The 21001-nt window shown below is 43.6% G+C and overlaps 4 protein-coding genes across 4 annotated transcripts in view; 3 read left to right on the plus strand and 1 right to left on the minus strand.

The window, feature by feature from the left end:
* LOC120954733 (zinc finger protein jing homolog) overlaps window positions 1-21001 on the plus strand; it is a 156627-nt gene that overhangs the window by 15457 nt on the left and 120169 nt on the right. The gene's annotated exons all lie outside the window — the stretch shown is intronic.
* On the minus strand, window positions 3607-5084 carry LOC120954732 (uncharacterized). The gene is made up of 3 exons (XM_040374906.2): window positions 4426-5084; window positions 3982-4361; window positions 3607-3899 (listed from the first exon to the last, which is right to left on the minus strand). The coding sequence occupies exons 1-3, from the start codon at window positions 5002-5004 to the stop codon at window positions 3710-3712; spliced, it is 1149 nt and encodes a 382-aa protein (XP_040230840.2). The 5' UTR covers window positions 5005-5084; the 3' UTR covers window positions 3607-3709.
* Window positions 5350-9501, plus strand: LOC120957155 (heat shock protein 75 kDa, mitochondrial). Its single transcript, XM_040379204.2, has 3 exons — window positions 5350-5563; window positions 5670-7515; window positions 7596-9501. The coding sequence occupies exons 1-3, from the start codon at window positions 5443-5445 to the stop codon at window positions 7768-7770; spliced, it is 2142 nt and encodes a 713-aa protein (XP_040235138.2). The 5' UTR covers window positions 5350-5442; the 3' UTR covers window positions 7771-9501.
* Window positions 9948-19225, plus strand: LOC120958341 (V-type proton ATPase 16 kDa proteolipid subunit c). Its single transcript, XM_040381059.2, has 3 exons — window positions 9948-10252; window positions 16295-16484; window positions 17630-19225. Exons 1-3 carry the CDS (start codon window positions 10174-10176, stop codon window positions 17832-17834), a joined length of 474 nt encoding a protein of 157 aa, XP_040236993.1. The 5' UTR covers window positions 9948-10173; the 3' UTR covers window positions 17835-19225.

Below are 21001 nucleotides of genomic sequence, written 5' to 3' on the forward strand. Positions count from 1 at the left end.
CAGCAAGAGACAATGTGGAAACTCGAGACACGAAAGGAAGAAAGATACGAAGGATTGCTGCAGAAGAATGAAACATTGAGAGATCGACAAAAAAGAGAAGAAAAGCGATTAGATAATTGAAGCGACAATGCAGAAGTGCGAAACGTATTGGCTACGAGTTGGTGAAACGTGCCTATAAGGAAAAGAAACCAACAAACTTTCCTATCAAATGGAAGCAAAATTAGACAAGAGGCTGGTGGTGGTGTTGCTGGTGGTGATGATGATGGTGGCTGGATGGCAGGGAAACAATAGTGGGCGGATAGTGGCAACGAGAAAATAGGACCAGAAACGATTTGCGAGACACTTTTGAAGGTGGGTAAAGCATATAGCAAGGCAGCAGAGCAGTTTGCTAATTGTGCCATTGGATCAGAGAATTGGAAACAGGAAAAGAAAAGGGAATGCTCTCGATAAAAGAGCGAAACGAAACCCGCGTTAAGAAAATATACGATTAGGGGAAAATGGCAAACATATGACCTTTACCTCAGAGCAAGAAACTAGCGTGTAGCATAAATGTGTCGGCATGGCAGAGAGGAAAGGCGATCAGGCGGTGAAGGAGAGAATGTTTTCAGTAAGGAATGGTTTAGAAGAAATTGTACATAGGCTAAGCGTGTCGTAAATTATCCCCAGCAAAATGGCGTTGGAAAAGTTGGCAGGACACACACACACAGCTAACCCAATATATATCAGCTCAAGCGATAGGTTTTGACAAGCCCTCCGAGGGTTAGAAGCAATGAAAGCCATGTGAGTAAATTCCGCATTAAAATGTGCGCGACACTGGCATGAATTGGCTTTCGTTAAGAGAGCAAAACAAAAAACTAAAGCTTGCGGCGGTTTGTGTGTAAGTAGATGTTGTTCTAGAAATATGGAAACAGAATGAAGCAAAACAAAAAAGGGCAAGGAAAAGCAAAAAGAGTAAAATAACACAAAGTGGAAAATGAAATGATTATGCTATAATCCTACAGAAACTAGTGGAATTTAGAGCAGTGCTGCAACAAACGAACAAAAAGAAGCAAAAAAAAAAAAAACAGACGGCAACTCGTGTAATGGAATGTGTATGTATCATGTATGTAGATGGATTCAGTAATGGGCAAAAACAAACTAAACAAACCGTATTAGTAACGTATTCATTGTATGGAAAGGAAAACAAGAAGGTAACAGAATAGGTAACGGTGTCGTGTAACAGGCAGCTTAGTCGTACGTAGTAAAGTGTGTTTTATGATGGTAAAAATTGGTAAATAATCGCTCGAACCCGACGGTAGTAAATAGTACAAGTCAGTTTAATCAGTAATGCTTTACGTACTTTTTTCGGTACCTTTTTACCTCCTTTCCGTTTGTCTCCGTTTCTTAAATCGTTTCTAAGTTATATGTGTTTTTTTTACAACTTAACCTTTATGGAAAAAAGGGAAAAATAAACAAACAAAAAACATTGAAAACAGGAAGCAAAAAGGAAAACAAGCGAATTCGATGATTCGATAAAGGACCAGAACTAAGTAAACTAAGGGACATATAGTGAAACAAAGCGTAATACGCAAATCGCGAAGGAAAACATGAAAGCAAAACCACAATAGTGAACGAAAAAAAACGAGGACTTAACGAGCCAAGACAAAAAAGAATCAATACAAAATCATAAAACACAGTTGAGATTACTATATTTGGGTAATGGAAAATAAAACAAGGAATGAAGGAAAGCAAAATCAGCAGGAAAGAAGGAGAGCAACAAAAATTCACAACCCCACGGGTACACACCAATTTATACATTCAAACTACTCCCCATACAACAACAAACAACCAAAAACACTGCATAAATGCCATTGGAAGGTATAGAAATGAACACATATTTTTCATACTAACAAATAAACAAGAAACAAAGAAAAGAATAAGTGCACCTACAGGAAAATAAAGAAATGAACAAAACATAAACATAAAAGGCAAAATTAGCGAAACAGCAACAAAAGACGGTACAGTTTGAAAACGGAAACATGGAAATAGTTTGCATAGTGACAGACACGAACAAAATGGAACTACCTCATTAATGTTTAGAGCATACATACATACAGCAGCACAAAATCAGAAAGTCAAACACAACCGAAAAAAGGTCAAAATCTTACAACAGGAGGAAGAAGTAATAGAAAGTACCAACAACGAGCAACAGCAAAATGAAACAATTAGAGCAAAAAAGGGAGACAAAAAAAGAGAAACGAGGCTACTAAAAGTTTGAGTTTAAAGTTAGTAGACAACATAAAAAAGCAAACATAAAACAACAAAAGAAGCAAGGTTTTTATCAAAATCAAACAACAGTCGAATCGAAATTCCAGACACCCGTGTACGAAGAAAAGAAACATAACAATTGGTGGAAAACAAATCAATTAAGGATTGGAAATTGGAAAGTTCACATGCGAAAATTGTTTGTAGAAAAAAGGGAGATGTGGAAAAAGGTCTGTTTTTATGTTAAACTATTTTAGCCCATCGTTACGTTGATTTGCTTACACTGCACCGTTTGGTTGTACCGTTTTGTATAGAAGTTGGGCATATGAAATGTAATTATCGTGAATTCAGCTGTAGTTAAACACTTGCATCGGACAGCACTCCCCCGGTTCCATATCCCTTCTAAAGCTCTCTCTCTCTCTAGCTCTATCTGTGTGCCGTACTCTCAGTGGCGCAAACCCGCAAAAGGACCATCGGTTAGGATTTCCTTCTCTATTTCACCCCGTTTGCTTGTACAATTAAATGAGCTTTCCACTCTATATTACCTAAAAGGAGAGAATCTGAATGATTTGGAAACTTTTTCCCAGCTGTTCCTTCAATTGTCCTGCCTTCCTCGACTCTGTACCCTTCAATGGGTACGATTTCATAATTAGAAACTGCCAAAAAACGGACAGCTATTATCAACAACCAATAAATAACGAAAGCAAGTCTATTAGATCGATTATATTGGCATGAATGTAATATTAAAGCATAGCAACAACAACAAAAAAGCATACAGACACAGGAAGACACACACACACATACATCATAACATCCAGCAGTATGTTAAAAGAAGAAGGCCAAACATATTTTGGTAGGAAATGAGTTATGAACCCTCCCTTTCTGCTCGATGATAGGCAAACGAATGCGATCAGGTATTGTCGGAACGAAAGCGAGAAGGTTTTTGTACCAAAATCCGACGTAAACCAACCACCCATCCCAAAAAGGACATGAAAACCTCATCTAAAGGTTTACTTTTTGTCTTTTCGGTGGAAAAAAAACATGAAACAGGAATACAAAACACACACATACACAACCAACCGGAGGAAGGTAAAACGCGACAAAACACAACTAACAAGATGCTTATTAGAGTGTAAAGAAATGAAAGAAGTAAAAAAAAACGCAGCAGTAAAGGAAACATCGCCCAAATCGATGAACAGAAGGGGGCAAAGTGGATGAATTGGAGCAGAACAAAGCATTGTATCAGTATGTTTAAACAATATGAAACTATTGAAAATATATTACCGATATGAGAAACGTCTATGGGGTGTAGTTGTGATTGCTTCAATCTATCTTTCTACAGAGCATTGTATATGAAACAGATAGGTTTGTTTTTTCCATGAAAGATCTTCTATTTTTCAACGAAGAATGCAATTACTTTTCCTCTCACTTGCTTAACCTAAACTCGCGACATTTGCCACCCGAATTAAGCCAACATCTTGTCCTCTTCCGGGATACCAGCGGCCGGTGGTATCACCACGTACTTGGCGCACAGATCCGAATGACCCTTCATGACGCCCTCCTTGATCTCCTTGATCGTTAGCGGGCGGCTTACCACAAGCTTCTTCTTATTTGTTCCAATCATCTGTGGAAACAGTTTCAGCGACATGGCAAAGCTGAACATGCGTTTAGAAGGGGGAAAAAGAATGAATTTAGCATCTCAATTGCAGAAAACCGGGAAGCTACCGCGTCACATACCTTTTTAACTTGACCACCTGGTGCTTGGAAAACTGCGAGCTAAACACTATATCGTACAGTGCATTGACGCCGGCATACTGTTTCAGCAGCAGGTAGAACGCTTCGATCGGAATCTTCACCTTCTCCTCCGTCCCATCCGGCGCGACGGCATCCTCCACGCCGAGACCACTCTTCCCCTTGCGTTTCTTCGCCACGATCGGCTCGATGATACCTTCCATCGACATGCCGAGCGCCGAGCCCGGATTCCAACCCTGCTTCTGCAGCATCTGAAACCCGACGTTCTGTTCCGGGATCTTTTTCTGGTCTTTCTGCGCCTGCACTGCCATCTTCGGTGGTCGGGTGTAGAAAATTTTCCTCCGTGTGTGATACTCCTTCACTCGCTGCAATCGGGAAAAAGCAGGGAAATTACTTCCTCACACGAGAAGCGTTAAACGGCACACTTACCTTCACACAGTAACAGTAGTACCGGACAATCTGTACCAGCTTTTCGCGCGCTATCGTATGTGCTTCGTTCTTTTCACCCTCCGCGCGGCAGATTTCCCTCATATCGACCCGGAACCGAAACACGCGCGTCTTCTCGTCGTAGTCCGGCTTGAGCAGCAGCCCGGCCTGTTCGAAGCTTAGCTTCAGCGACAACTGATCCCCGTTGTAGAAGTACCCGATCAGCGGTTTGAGCAGTTTTATTTTGTTTGGCTCCAGCTGCGGATCGGGCACGTCGGTCGGAACGGGCTCCAGGACGGGCAGTTTCGATGGGACCGACTCCTCTGGTTCGTCCTGTTCTTCCTCCGATACGTTCTCTTCATCGGATGAAGGTTCATCGGCGGGCTTCGGGGACACGAACACGATTGGCCTGCGGGATGGCGCTTTGCTGTCCGGGTCGGCAGCAGCCGGCACTAGCTTTCCCTGTTTCTTTGGGCCGGCAGCACCCTTGCCTTTGTCCTTCTGCCATTTGTCTACAGCTTTCTTCTGTTTCGCTTTGGATACTGGTAGTTTCACTTTATTTCTGTTCTTTACGCCACCCATTTCGAATGCTGCAGGAGGAACGAGTGTAGAGTGCTGGAAAATTCACGTGTTTGTGGTGTTTTGTGTTTATTTTGGTAAACATGCCGGGTAAAATGTCAACAATCGACAAATGACAGTTGATGGTTTGAATCGTCAATCACATTCACATTGAAGGTCGCGCGGATGACATGCATTTAATGCAATTTTATGTTGTTTTATTGTTTAAAAAATAATGATGAACTCACAGAATGATATTTTTAACATGTAATTAAGGAAACCTACATACGTACCACAATTCACATTGCGATTTAATCAAAATATATTTTCTTTCTCTTTTTCTCCTAGTCAATCGTGGAGTCGCTGCTTCAGTATGTCAGAAATCGCGTGCTCGCAAGCTATACGAACTTCGATCTTCAGCGATTGCTGGTGTGAATTGTTTATTTCACCGGTTTGTTAACAATGAGCGTTGTTAACGGATTACTGCGCGTCGGCCGGCTGATTAGGCCGTCCACAACGCTTGCCAGATGTTTGCTGCCGGCCACCGGTGCTCCTCAATCGGCATGGGTCACCATCGGACAAGGTAAATAGGAGAGAGTTTTCCAGAACCACCGGAAGGAGTATTGTTACGCAATTGTTTTGCTTACTGAAACTGATTAATAAACTGATAACATCTACCCTAATTGCAGTGCATCAACAGCCGCAGCGATCGTGGCTTTCCGCCCACCGGACACTGAGCACCAAGGTGGCGGAAGAAGGATATCACACGATTATACGCGACCAAGAGAAGGCAGTTGGGACGAGCGACAAGCACGAGTTCCAGGCGGAAACACGCATGCTGCTCGACATCGTGGCCCGTTCGCTCTACTCCGACAAGGAGGTGTTTGTCCGGGAGCTCGTATCGAACGCTAGCGATGCGCTGGAAAAGTTCCGCTTTCTCGTGCAAACATCGACCGGCGCGGCCAGCGATGGTGAAGCGGGTGAGTTCGCGGAAGCGGACCGCTCGCTCGAAATACACATCGGCACGAACAAGCAGGACCGTCAGCTAACGATCCAGGATACCGGCATTGGGATGACGCGGGACGAGCTGGTGGCCAATCTCGGCACCATTGCCCGGTCCGGCTCGAAACAGTTCATGGAGCAGCTGAAGGAGAGTGGGCGCGGAACGCAAGAAAACGTGCAAAATATTATCGGCCAGTTTGGCGTTGGGTTTTACTCGGCGTTCATGGTAGCGGATCGGGTGGACGTGTACACTCGCTCGTCCCGGGCCGGTGCGCCCGGCCTCAAGTGGTCGTCCGATGGTTCGGGTACGTTCGAAATTCAGGAGGCGGAGAATGTGGCCATCGGCACTAAGATTGTGATCCATCTGAAGGCGGACTGTCGGGAGTTTGCGGACGAGGACCGGATCCGGGAGGTGATCCGGCGCTACAGCAACTTCGTGGGCAGTCCCATCTTCCTGAACGGCAAGCAGGCGAACCAGATCCAGCCGATCTGGCTGATGGAACCGAAGCAGGTGACGCCCGAGCAGCACAACGAGTTCTACCGGTTCGTGGGCAACACGTTCGACACGCCCCGCTTTACGCTGCACTACAAAACGGACGTTCCGCTCAGCATTCGGGCGCTGCTGTACTTCCCCGAAGGTAAGCCGGGCCTGTTCGAGATGTCGCGCGATGCGGACGGCGGTGTTGCCCTGTACACGCGCAAGGTGCTGATCCAATCCAAGACGGAGAACCTGCTGCCCAAGTGGCTGCGCTTCCTGAAGGGCGTCGTCGATTCGGAAGACATTCCGCTCAATCTGAGCCGCGAGCTGCTGCAAAACAGTGCGCTCATTCGGAAGCTGCGCACGGCGCTAACGAACCGCACGCTGCGCTTCCTGCACGACCGCTCGCAAAAGGAACCGGAAAGCTACGACAAGTTCTACAAAGACTACGGGCTCTTCCTGAAGGAAGGCATCGTGACCAGCCAGGAGCAGCAGGAAAAGGAAGAGATCGCCAAGCTGCTGCGGTTCGAAACGAGCAAGGAACCGAACCGGACGGTATCGCTGCCCGAGTATTGCCAGCGGCAGGCGGAAGGCCAGAAGGATATATACTATCTGGCCGCGCCGAATCGTACCCTGGCGGAAGCTTCCCCGTACTATGAGTCGTTGAAGAAGCGCGGCATCGAGGTGCTGTTCTGTTACGAAGCGTACGATGAGCTGGTGCTGATGCAGCTCGGCATGTATTTGGGCAAGAATTTGGTGTCGGTCGAGAAGGAGATGCGCCGTTCCGATGCGTCGACCGATGGGAAGGATGCGGACGGGCTGATCGAAGGTTCGCTGCTGAAAACGCAAATCGATGAGCTGCTGCCGTGGCTGAAGGACAAACTTACCGGCAAGGTGTCGAACGTGAAGACGACCGGCAAGCTCGATACGCATCCGTGTGTGGTGACGGTGGAGGAGATGGCCGCTGCCCGGCACTTTATCAAAACGCAGAGCCACAACATTAGCGAAGAGAACCGTTACGCACTGTTGCAGCCGCAGTTTGAAATCAATCCCAAGTAAGTGACGCCGGCCAATGTAGTTCGTTTTGAATTTTGGCCTTTTAAATCATACTCTTTTCCTTTTGCTTCCATTACAGACATCCCATCATTAAGAAGCTACACAAACTAACGAGCAGCGATCCGGAACTGGCCGAACTGTTGGCCAAGCAGCTGTTCTCGAACGCGATGGTGGGCGCCGGTTTGGTGGATGATCCGCGCATGCTGCTGACGAGCATGAACGATCTGCTGCAAAAGGTACTTGATAAGCATTAGTGGGGAGGGGGGGAGGGCACTAGGCAACCGCCCACTCGCACTGTTTACTGTTTCGTTTAAGGCTAGGTGATACGACGAGATGTGGTGCTGTTAAAATAAAGCTCATTTAAATGGTATCGTTCGAAAAAAAAAATGGTGCAATGAGGTGGCGAAAAAAAAGTTTATTGATTGAGAACGGTTGGGGGCATTTACATAATTTGGCATATTCTTGAAAACAAGTAAATATTTTTAAAGAGTAAAGTTCACATCAAACTCATAGAAAGAGGAATTGATAAGACATGCCTAATATTCGTTTGAACAGTATTTTTCTACAAAATTCCATTTCATTGCTTCTGTTACATTAAAAAAATGGAGAATTTAAAACGGCTACTGCCCTCTCCAACCCGCGACCAATGCTACACTAAAGTGAAACATCAAATGATCCGTCTGGCGACACATGAACGGTGCACGCTAACGAGGCCGAATCGTTGCCTTTCTAGCACGTGGTTTCGCCTGATAAAAAAAGAAGAAAAATAGATCCCATGCGAAGGAGACGCGCTGATAAGGGACAAAGTGTCACTTGCCCGTTAATATCTACCCCTCTCGTATTGTACACAATAACGGTACAATTCTTCCTTTTTGGTGGTATAATACCAATCGAAGAATGTTGTTCATTGTTGATGACTTTTTGATACAATGGAGCTCTTTTCAAAATGTAAAACAGTTTAGGGAAGAAAATGTAACAGAAATCAACATTGCATGTAAGCTAAATCCATCCACTAAGCTGCTCCACTCCTTCAGATTCGCGCAAACGCAAGACGGGATCCACTATCTTCAGATTGCTATCTTCAGTGCAACGCGTAAGCATTAATCCAGGCTATTTAAATAGAGCGTGTGTGTGCGCCAAAATCACATGGTGTACTGCGGTCTTGCCTTGATTCGTTGGTTAAATACGAGCGCGCAGAATTTAAGTGTTACAAAACTTTAATAATTACAAAGAAAATATGTATCAATTTCTGAAATCCATGTTACAATTCCAAAAAATTGTCCAAAGTAAAAAGTCATCAAATAGAGAGTATCCATCGGAACTGTATCTGTATCTAATCAAACATACATACGCACACACACACATACCGTTCGCTGGTCATATGATGGTAACCGCTAACAACGTTGGAGATTTCTTCTACGTAATCGCCATGTGATGCGCGTATCGTCCGGCCGCACCAACCCTTACGCGTTGTTAGCCCCATCGTCGAGGCGGATGATTATCTTCCCCCAGTCCCGGGGTGGGTGGGTGGTTGGGGAAAAAATGCCAGTTTGCGTGCGTGATAGGAAAGTTGCTTTAACAAAAAGAAGAAAACCAGGTGCTTGGATGGTGTTTTACACCTTTCGGCCTTGTTTTCTTCCCCGACAGAACCTTGCCGGGTATATCATGACATTCTTATTAATCACGATGTCGTCACGGCGGGGCAACCGTTTGCAGATGGTCGGAAACGGTTCGGGTTCGCTGTAGCAGATCAAGCAAAGTTCCGGCATTTGGGGGCTGCTGGGGGAGAGGGTAGTATAGATCGGCGATGTACTGTACTTGATAACCCGCTAATGAGGTAACGTGAGGGATCTACATATTACAAAACCACCACCGAAGAAAAGAATTGTTCGGTTTGTCGTCAATGGCCTTTATAAATCGTTCGAAAAAGTTGATCTTTATAAATGGACGGAAGAGAAAAACAGTTTGAAAGCTTTGTATGGTGTTACATTAGAAGAAGAGTCTTTTTTCCTAAAAAAAACGTACTTTTCAAACATTTTTGTTGTATTTGTTTCTTAGTTTTTTTTATCGCAAAAACGAATGAAATTCAAATATACTGTATACATCTTGGTAAGATTTAAAAAGTGTTGTTCGAAATCCGTTACAACGATCGACTATTCATTCAAATGCACCTAAATTTGGACTCAATTTCATACATCATGCATCGCAATTGTTATGTATTCTCATTGTTTTTAAATTATGCTCTCCATTTGAAATGATAATCACTTTCCTTCCAACTAAAAAGTGCAATTTTCCAAGTCCCCAAGGTAGTTTGACAGTTCAAAACCCTTTCGGAAGTTCGAATGTGCGGGCACGGATAATCGAAATCGGGCCGGTTTCGGGCCACATCGGCCATGTTCGGCACGCCCCCGTTTATATATACCCGCGGGTGTGGGCAAATTTTTTTCATTCTTCCTTGACATTTTCAGCGAGTGTGTCGTGTTGGTCATCTCTCCCGAGTGTCTCTCTCTCCTTGAGTGTGTGTGTGTCATCAACACCGAGCAGCAGCAGCAGCAGCAGTACGAAGTGATCAGTAAGAGCTGCGCTTCTGAAGGAAAACGACACGGTTCGGTGAAAAGTAACAACCCCCTTAAAACAAAACAGCCAAAAACACAGCAATGGCCCTGCCGGAAGAAAACCCCGTCTACTCGCCCTTCTTCGGAGTGATGGGCGCAGCAGCTGCTATCATTTTCAGCGGTAAGAAAACGCACAATGGTTTCCCAATTCGCTCCCTTCCTACCACCACCAGCAACCCTTGTTGCACCCTGTTGTGTCTCTGTAATCACTGGATTTTCGTGACCCCACGATGCTGGTTGTGGCGAAAAATCACCTGAAGGGGTGGAAAAATCCAACATCTCTCCGCTTCTTTTGCAAAATTTAAAGTCAATGTCTGCTCCGTCTTCCGTACGCGAAACCAGCGCCCCGTGTCATGTGAGCCCTCCAACCCCCTCGTGACTGTGTGCGTGTATGTTATGTGTTATGTGTGTGTGTATGTGCATATTGGATTGTATGTGTATGTGTATATGTGTATCTCTCTCTACAGATGTGTGTGCGTGTGTGTGTGCGCAAGTGCCCTCGTGACCACTTTTCGTTTTTTGCGCGGATCATGATGTTCCTTTCCTTGCCTTCCGTTTTAGCTCGAAAGAGAATGAATTATTGTGGAGAGAAAAAGGCACAGCCCTTACAAAATGGAAAAAGAAACAGCACCATCGATAATGGAGAGCAGCCACCCGATTTTTGCAGCAATTTAGAGGGAATGAAATTGCAGAAAAAAGTGTCGTCATTTTGCCGATGCGAAAGGAATTACCTCAAACAGAAAGAGGAACCCTTTGTTTTTTTTTTGGACAAAGAGTTTGCGAAAATGATTTGAACGATTTTCCAGCTTTTATTGTCTCCCGATGCCCAAATGACGGTGTTACTACACACCTTTTGCGGGTGTGATACCTGTGCCGATAGAGGGACAGCAAGCGTGAGCGAGAAAAGGAAGAGAACCATATCCTCCCCGTACTTGCAGAAAGTGCGTAAGAGTCGATGCAATTTAGCAGAGCGCGTACATGGGTCTAAAATGGTAGTAGTAGTAGTAGTATGGTGATTGTACTATCAACGCAACGAAAAGGAAACAGCAAGAACGAAAAGAAGAATATGTTAGCTTCCCTTAACGCGCGTGCTGTGTCTCTGTAAAGGGAAACCACAGATGGGGAAAGTTTGTAACACACACACAATCCTTTAGGTTTGCTAAGGTGTTTGCTAGCTGAGGTGAAGAAGAGAGCGAGCGAGAGAAGGAGAGCTAAGAGAGCTAAACTTCACAAAGCTTACTAAAAAGCTGCCTTTTCCCGATGCTTGGGATTATTATTGATTTTGGGGCCAAGGACTACTACGATATACGGACTAGCTTTGCTGCCCCGAGAGCAGAGAAACCATGTGAATTCTCTCGCAACAAACCCACGCGCACGCACACACACAGCGCTACGCTCGTGCACTTGTAGTGAGCTTTAGGCTATCTGGAAAACATTTTCCATTAATTATGCACAGCCACAGAGTGTGGCCGACGACATTTGTCGGCCTTTTTGGAAGCTGCCCTCGAGTACCGCGAGAGAACCCTGCAAGCAAACCCCAAAAAGCCCAATTTGTATACTTTCAGGGGTCATTCTTGCGCTGTTAACCGCGTGAGGGCATCACGAGACTCGTTACCTACCCACATGACCTGAAGAAGAGGAAGGTGTTTTGCCGTGGTTTGACCATGGTCGTGTAAGTGAAATGTGATTACATTTTCACTTCCTGCTCAAGCAAAGATAATTATTGATTCGATTCTCTGGTTGCTTTTTAAACACAAATTTGATTATTTTTTATGCGTTTCCGAGATGAAAAAAGGTAGTTCCAACCATCCGGACAGCCCCATACTCATTACGGGGGTGATTATCGCCGTCACATGATCGACTGTCGCTCTGGAGCCCCACCAATCCCAACTTCTTGTTCACACCGATGGGCTTTTTTCCTACTTTTCATCCATGAGCCGTTTGCGCAACAGTGATTCAGTCCGTGTGTGTGTCCATTGAATAAGTGGTGTTGGCCGCACAACTCAAATGGGAAACACTTTGGTGAAAAACGGTGAAGGATATGCTATGTTCCTTCAGCATGGTCTGCAGAAAAGCGTAGGATGAGAAGAGGATTATCGATTTTTCCTCCCAGCAGAAGATTGCGTCTCTCTGTAACAATCTCTCGCATGGAGTGTGCCTCTCTCAGTTTAGATTCTTTTTTTGTTTTCTTTTTAAATTAATGAAAAGCGTAAAAGATACAAACGATACAATGATATTAAATGTTAGTTGGCAATATTATGATGATTTACAACTAAATGTATAAATGCTCGCCGTCTTAAAAAGAACATTATTTTGAGAAAAAAAAGTAAATTTAATGGTAAATTGTTTCACATATGTTTTAACTTAGCAAATTCCTTTAAGTCATGCATGCAGTACAAAGTATAAATTACGTAGAAATGAACTATGTTCACCAGTTAAACTGAAACCATTAACCATTTAGCAGAGTCTTTCTTGTTTTGCATGGTCAGTCTGCTTTTCGCGCATTCAAGCGCTATGATTCAGCGCCATTAGAAGACAGTCCTGTCATTCATTCAGCGCAACCCCGTGTACGCGCGTAGTGTTGGTGTCTCTTGCGTTTGTACGCAAACATGTACACGACTGTCGGCCGTGTCTCCATTAGAAAAGAGGCCTTATCGATGAACCTCACACAGAGCCAGAGCCAGCCCGACCAGCATAAGTTCAGCGTTTTTTCCTTTCTTCTTCCGTCTGTTGGATGATATGGTCGTAATGCGGCGTGTCATATGACCGATACGCGACGACTGTGTCACGCTGCTGCTGCTGCCCCCAAGTAAAGTTGATCATGTGAATGGCAAACATCATCACTTCCTCCTGCCACCAGTGCACTGGCTTTGGCCAAAGCAACTCGCGCACTACCTACCTCCCATTGCGGAACCTCGCGAAAACGGTCGTGATTGCCACCCAATAGTGTTGGTGAAGGTGGCGTTAGTTCCATACTCAAATCTGGTGTCTATGCCTATGTTCTATTCCTCCTCCGTCGTCACCCCATCGGCAGGTCCTCCATTGGATGATTGTATTATTATTATTGGCCGTGCGCTCACCTGTTGTGTTGGTGATGCACCTTTTTTTACATCGCACCGCTGCTCTGCTACACGATCTTCACGTGATCGCGACGGTTGGAATGTGGTGGGGCGAGGTGCACACACAAAAAAAACGTCATCGCACGCACACATCTACCCGCAACCCGTGGTGTGGTGGTGAGCCCAATGCGTAATGCCCAACGCGGCATGTCGTCATGTGACCGCGTTTTGATTCCATTCGAACTACTATTACCAGCCGGCTCTCGCTGGAATCCCACGTCAGTAGTCTGCATTATCAAAAGGCGGAATATTTCATTAAAATGTTTAAATGTTTTTACATTTGCTAGGAAAATGTTAAATTTCATGTAACAGACACGTTTCAATGTATTCTCTATTTGGAAGGCAACAGAACGATTGAACTACAGTGGCCGGCAATATAAAGTGGCCACTACTTACAATTTTACATTTTTTCCATTTTTTCCGCGAAAAATGAAGTTATTGTACTGCTTTATTTTTTGAAACTATGTTCGTGATATGCTTAAGAATGCGCAGTACCATAACATGACATAAATGAGAAGTTTGCTTCAAGAAAAAATATTTTTTCCAAAATTGATCAAAATCACTGTGCCAAAATAAAGTGCCCACTTTATTCATTCTGTACAAAATATTTTTCTGAACAAAAATAACATCAAATTTATAATTTATATGCGTTCCTCTCGCATTTTTTACATTTTCGAGGATCTTTGACATAATTTATTTTGTTTTATTTGCACATATTTGGCATTTATTCTTCCTAGGAGTATTTCAGAGCTTTAACATATTTTGTTTTTCCTAATCACGTCATTCTCACCACATTTGCATCAAAATTTGCACACGAAATCTCGATAGGATTAAAGTTAAGACTAACATTAAAGAAGTTTTATTCGATTTGAATGAAAAAAATAAAATAAATAAAAAATTCTTCGTGTATAACTTAAGTCGTCTTCCTGTTGTAACATAAATTTATTTACTAACTCCGTATTTTTCACAAAAGACAGATAAATTCACACAAGATGCTTATACAGGTATAAGCTTTCATTATGCCGTCGATTCATACCATGCTCCCCACTCCTCGCATAGAAAAACCCCTCCCTGGTCATCACATTGCACTCTTCATACATATTGGTTTGTTGGATCACGTCTAGATATTTTTGAACATCAGTTCTAATTTGGACTCATCTGTCCAAATATCAGTTTTTCAACAATCTAACGATATATCTGTATGTTCTTGATCATATTGAAGCCAATTGGCTTTGTTAGATTGCTGTAGCTCGAGCGAGGAAGTTGAAGAACGCCACATCTAACGGGCAGTAAATTACGAAAATTGCAATGTGATAGCTAGGGGGTGTTTATCTTTAGGAGTAGCGTAAAAACTGGTGTGAATCGAAAGTACAACTATGGCTGATATCTTTTTTAACATTACTTCATCAATACTTTGGGATATTTCTTTAAAAAAATGGGGTTTGAAAACTAAAAACATGTTCCTACAGGCTATCATCTCAACACACACAATCAATACAAAAGACATTTCTCAACTAGTATCGTATGAAACACCTTGCATGTCTTCCATGAAGTCTAAATCTTGGTTCCATCGAGAATTTGAGGCAGATACTATGTGCAAAGATGGATAAAACTGGTGTCACAAACAAATAAATTTAAATTTAAAGCTCTTGATAACGCTTGAGAAGAACCAGATGCAAAAACTAGATGCAGAACTAGATAAACCTTTAAAAATTAGAAAAAAATACGCCAAAGATCATCGAACATGTAAAGAATGCAAGAAGAACGCATATAAATTATAAGTTTGGTGTTATATTTGTTCAGAAAAATATTTTCTGTAGAATGAATAAAGTGGGCACTTTATTTTGGCACAGTGATTTTGATCAATTTTGGACAAAAATATTTTTTCTTGAAGCAAACTTCTCATTTTTGGCATGTTATGGTACTGCGCATTCTTAAGCATATCACGGACATAGTTTCAAAAAATAAAGCAGTACAATAACTTCATTTTTCACGGAAAAAATGGAAAAAATGTAAAATTGTAAGTAGTGGCCACTTTATATTGCCGGCCACTGTATACGCACACAACACCCCGTGATGATGATGGGGAGTGTGTTATCATACAATAGGGTTTTTTTCTTCTTGACGGCGCTATCACTGGCGGCTGTTCCAAGTGGGGGCCGCCACCCTGTTATTGAATGTGTTCGTGAGGCGCACCAGCATCGCGAGATCGACCGCTGAAGTTGTCCAGCTCAATTTAAAGGCCACGAATGTGTTTGCGACGGCACAAGGGCATCATCAGCCCCATTCCTATACATCGTCCATCTGATGCTTGTTGTCGTCGTTGTGTGCGCGAAGGAAGGTGTGCGCGCGAGTGTTGTCTGAGGAGATGTAGTTGTGAAACACCACATACCTTCTTCTCCTCTCCACGGAGTAGGAGGAGGCTCTTTCCGCACGAGGCTGACGACGAACGAGAACAATCGGAGGATTCGGTATTCATCATTTGAGATTCTCCTGCTCCCGGCAGCATTACATTCATCGTTCTCATTTTTCCGATTTGATCGATCGAACACTGTCTTCCTGGCACTTCTCACGTGCGGTTGAATAATGATTTTACGTTTGCACAGCAACATCCCATCCCGCTGGCACTAAACTTTTCTCCTAGTGTCAGCGCAAATGACGAACTTTTTACACGATATGGTATGCAGCACAAGAAAATTGAGAGATGTAGGTCGTTGCTTGTGTATTTCCCTCTCTTGACGTATCCTCCGTCTCACATCCGGAATCCTTCATAGTTTCTGCTTTTTCTCGTTGAAAGGCTTGGATTGGTGGAAAAGAGAGCGGACTGTGACACGGGAAGGATATGGCCAAATAATCAAATCATGTGTGGGATGCTCTATTAATAGTTGAAAGCTTTTCTATCTTCCAGACAACCATGAAACATGCCCGTGTTAAGATGTAGACACATTCTTCGCGAATCCCTCCCCACTTACAACTCCAATTGCATTTCTACACTGTTTTGATGTGATACTCATCAATCCCATTTTTCCTGTTCCAAATTTCAGCTCTCGGCGCTGCCTATGGTACGGCCAAGTCCGGTACCGGTATTGCCGCCATGTCGGTGATGCGTCCGGAGTTGATCATGAAGTCCATCATTCCCGTTGTCATGGCGGGTATCATTGCCATCTACGGTCTGGTCGTCGCTGTCCTTATCGCCGGTTCTCTGGATGAGCCATCGAAATACTCGCTGTACAAGTAAGTATATCAGTACATACATTCCTTGCTCTACATTCCATCCTTTACACACTAAAAAAGGAGTTTGCCTGTTATGAGCATAAGACAAAAAATGCCGAGGGGAAGTAGGAACATTATTATGCTTTATCGCTTAGCGCTAACATTTATAAAGTGAACTAGAAAAAAGTTTCGTATTTGCCAAACTTTCACTCCCTAGGCTCTATGCTTTCCAGTTGGTACTTCTGTTGATTAGGAGAAGGAAAATAGAGAGAGCCAGAAAGAGAATTTTCGTATTCGGAGTTTGCGCATTGTCGGCGGAGCTGATAACGTGTGGGAGAATAGTACGAAATTTGTAACTATAATTAGAAAAAAGCACTCTAGCCTTGTGTACATCATACTAATGCTAAACATATGTGCTAATTTGGTTGTGAGACGCAATGAAAAGTGGCCATATTACAGTGTTACATGTGTAATTAATGAGACGAGAATGCTATTCCATTTTTAAGCTCGGTTTTTAAATTTCTCTATTTTGAAATGACATAATTTTGAAGGATAAAAACATATCTTATTGTGTATCTCATCAGCAGATTTGAATTTCAAAATACATTCCATAATGATTTTATGTATGATTAAATTGATAAACATATGGAAATTATCTGAATTTTAATTCGCAGTAAATTATATTTTTTAGTTGAACCAGTTAACATTTACATAATATCGAGAAAAAGGTTTTATTTTAGTATTCCTACACTAAAATGTATGAAAACTATAAACCTAAGCAAAGGAAAAGTGTAGAAAAAGGCGTTAAAAAATGCGTTAAAAAAGGCGTTAAAAAATTAGACAAACATTTGTGAATGAAGAAATTGAAACAAAAAGTGTAGCGAACAGTGTTAAGGATAAGTAAACGAGCAATTTATACGGAGGAACCAATGTCTTTTTTAAATGGTGGAAGGGAGAAGTCGAAATTAAACGAGTTGTCAGATTCGTTAACGACTTCATCCCAGAGTAAAACCATGCAAAAATTCGTTCGAGGCTAATGGAACAAAATTAAGGACTAAACAACATGGGGAAGCATTAAAAACACACACACACACACTTCATCGTTGTGCAATGTCTCAATTACGTGCTACCGCTAACAAAATGTTTAACTTTGGTGATATTTGCAGGGGCTTCATCCATCTCGGCGCTGGTTTGGCCGTCGGTTTCTCGGGCTTGGCAGCCGGTTTCGCCATCGGTATCGTCGGTGACGCCGGTGTCCGTGGTACTGCCCAGCAGCCGCGACTGTTCGTCGGTATGATCCTGATCCTCATTTTCGCCGAAGTGTTGGGTCTGTACGGTCTGATCGTCGCCATCTACCTGTACACGAAATAAATTAGCATCGCTGATGCTAGTTCGCACCGCCGGGGGAAGTTGTGCCCGTGTTTCCGGTGGCAGTGCGCGTCCCTAGTGGATACCGAGCACGGATCTATCAAACGAAATGCCTGGCAGAAGGGGAAATATGCAATGCTACAACAACAACAACAACAAGACCAACATCATCATCATCATCGCAGGTATTTCTTCGATCCTTGTTCGCCACTGGAACGCCACACATCAATTACCATCGATGGGCTAGTGCAGACTATGACTACACTTGCCAGCGACCGGCATGGCCACCTTTCGACCACCATCAGCCCAACAGCAACCTGATGGGGGCGGCGTGTGTGTGTATGCGTAACGCATTGCATAACGAAACGACATCGTTCAGATCAACACCGATCGCAGCGTACAAAAACACAGGTGCTGAACACAATTCCTAAAAACAACAACACATAATTTACATCCTAGGGTAAAAGCAAAAGAAACAACAAGAGCAGAAGAAAACCAACATCCTAAATGTGACAACCCAACAGCAACAACACAAATGGTCTGCGGTGTCTCAAAAAGGTAAAACAGCAGCGGCTGCAGCGAAATCGTCGGAACATCCTGTGTTTTTGGCGTATCTCGCACACTGCTGATTTGCCTTTTTTGCTTGCGACAGCAGTTTAAGCCTCAATACATACAAACGTACAACAAAGCTCACCCGAGACCCCGAGTTCGCTTCCGACATGCCGGAAACGTTGTTGCCCCATTAACACACCCCTCAATCCCACTTGATATCAAGGCGGGGGGGACAGGGGGGCTTCGGCACGGCGCGCGCGCGCGCTCTGTTGGTTGTGTAAAACAGGCGGCACATTATGAAAATCTGAAAACAACTTCCGGAACTAAAACAAAAGACTATTTGTATTTATGTAAAATAATGTGTATTTAATTGTAAACTTAATTTATGTACATGTAAATTTTCCACACTCCCAACTCACTCACTCTGAATACACACATACACACAATACGCGTGAGCACACACTGGCACACAGACATTTACCTCCGACACACATACACACAGACGTAGCTGTGCTTAGGTACATGTAGAAGGAGGCTTGTTGTTGCACAGGAAATGAAGGCAGAGGGAGCATGGAAAGGGACATCATGTAAAGGTTTTCGCAACTCTACGAAGCTTTAGAGTGGTAGCACTTTCTATTGGCGCATTGTTGTGCATCTCCTGTGTAGAGTTTCTTGCTGTGCCGGCTTCCTCCCTCTCGGTGTGCCGATGAAAAACGAACATCGTCTTCTTGGTGTGGGCCGCGTGGAAATGGAGAATGAAGGGGAATGTGTTTTGTTTTGGAGAGTCTGTGATAAAAGCTTCCATCACAAACCATCACACGAACCAACAACAACAACATCATTGCAAAAAAAACGGTAGATATGCAAAGAGGGAAAACACGTAAAGAGAGTACACACAGTAGATCCACCCGGTGAGAGGTGAGAACGAGAATAAAGGCTTCTCTTCCGGCCCCTGTTTCTTGAACGGGGTTTACCATTACCAAGCAAAACCACCGAATGTTGCGTTTAACTACTAACTTAGTCGAACCTCGTCTTCGGTAATTCCGGCGTGTGTTTGGCGCTTGTTTCAGGAAATGAACAGGTAAAGGAAGAACTGGGAGGGAAGCAGTACCTCCTTCTCCTCCTCGCCAGCGTGATCTGGTTTCCGTTTCAACACTTTTTAACAAGAGCTAGCGAAGAACCAAGTGGCGGCCGCCGCACGCAGATCAAAAATGCAAAAGAGTATTAGCCAAGTTTTTTTTTGTTTTACGTACCGGAAAGACCCTCACAACCAACCAAGGATAGAGCAGGCAGGGGAGGAATACAGGCCAAAGCCAGCGCGCGCGTGTGTGTGAAGCCAGAGTAGTGAGTACATCCCGTGGCAATAGCGTTACGCGGGAACAAATGTTGGACAGCGGGTACATACTATTATTGAGCTTAATTTACCAGGGGTTTTTGTTACATTATTGCATTATTGCAATTGCAAAAAATCGAAACGAAACGAAACATGAATCCAACACAAGATGGGAAAAACTGGGCAGGCAAAACAACAACCACAACATCGCGTGTCTGCAGAACATCAAAGGAAAACGGTTTACTCAACTAAAAACATCTAAAAAATGGAAGGGAAACAAACAAAACGATACCAATTGCGTTCGTTTACAACAACACACGGTTATTGTAGTAATATCGATCATATATAATCATCATCATAGTACGAAAAGAATACAATCGCGAGACGAGACAATTTACAAATAGGCTAGGGGGAGAGAACAACAACGTAACAGCATTAAAACATCAGATATAGATGAGATACGGGTGCGGTATAGAAGCGAGCGGATCGAATCCACCATCCATTCAGACCGCGCATATCCTTCTGCAACCGTACTCTGGGGGACAATTAATTAACCTATATAGAGACCTGAGGCAGACAGGTGGGGAGCGGAAAAAAATAACATTAGGGGTCGTATTATAGAGAAGAGGATTAGTTGTTATATTATCAAATCAGATCGAGATCTATCGACACCGGGTCCCATGGCGGTGAATAAGACTAAGCTGTCCGCGGAACCCTTAAGGGCCCAAAGAGCAGTTTAGCTTTTTCACTATCCTACTGAGAACGGTTGTCCATTGCACAACAACAACAACAGAACTGTCGAGAAGAAAACAAGAACATCAAGAAGAAGGCAGGAAGACGACACACATACGTACAAAAGATATACAGCCTAACATCTTTGTTATCTTTGAGACGAAACAACAACAACAACGTTAGAAGGAAGAGAGAGCGAGGAATGCAGCGCGGGGATGTCCCGATGCCGCGTGACTCCTCCAACTGGTCATTATGTCCAACAATCCCACACATAAGGTGTATTTTGTATATAAATAGGGAGTGACCATTACCGGTTCGCTAACATCCAGCTCTAGCGTTGACCGGAAACAATAACAAAAAGAGAGACAGAAGACACACACACCGATACAAAACGATTAACAAAATCAAATCCGCGCACACGTACGCCGTTGACAACGAACATCGCATGTGTCATCAACAACACCATCAACAACCCCCCCAGGAAGAAGCAGCGTGCGTGATGCGTGGAACAAAATGTGAAGGATCAGACAGGAATATCGTGAAAGCTCTATGG

Source organism: Anopheles coluzzii, chromosome 3 (genome assembly GCF_943734685.1).
Source record: "Anopheles coluzzii chromosome 3, AcolN3, whole genome shotgun sequence".
Taxonomy (NCBI): Eukaryota; Metazoa; Arthropoda; class Insecta; order Diptera; family Culicidae; genus Anopheles; species Anopheles coluzzii.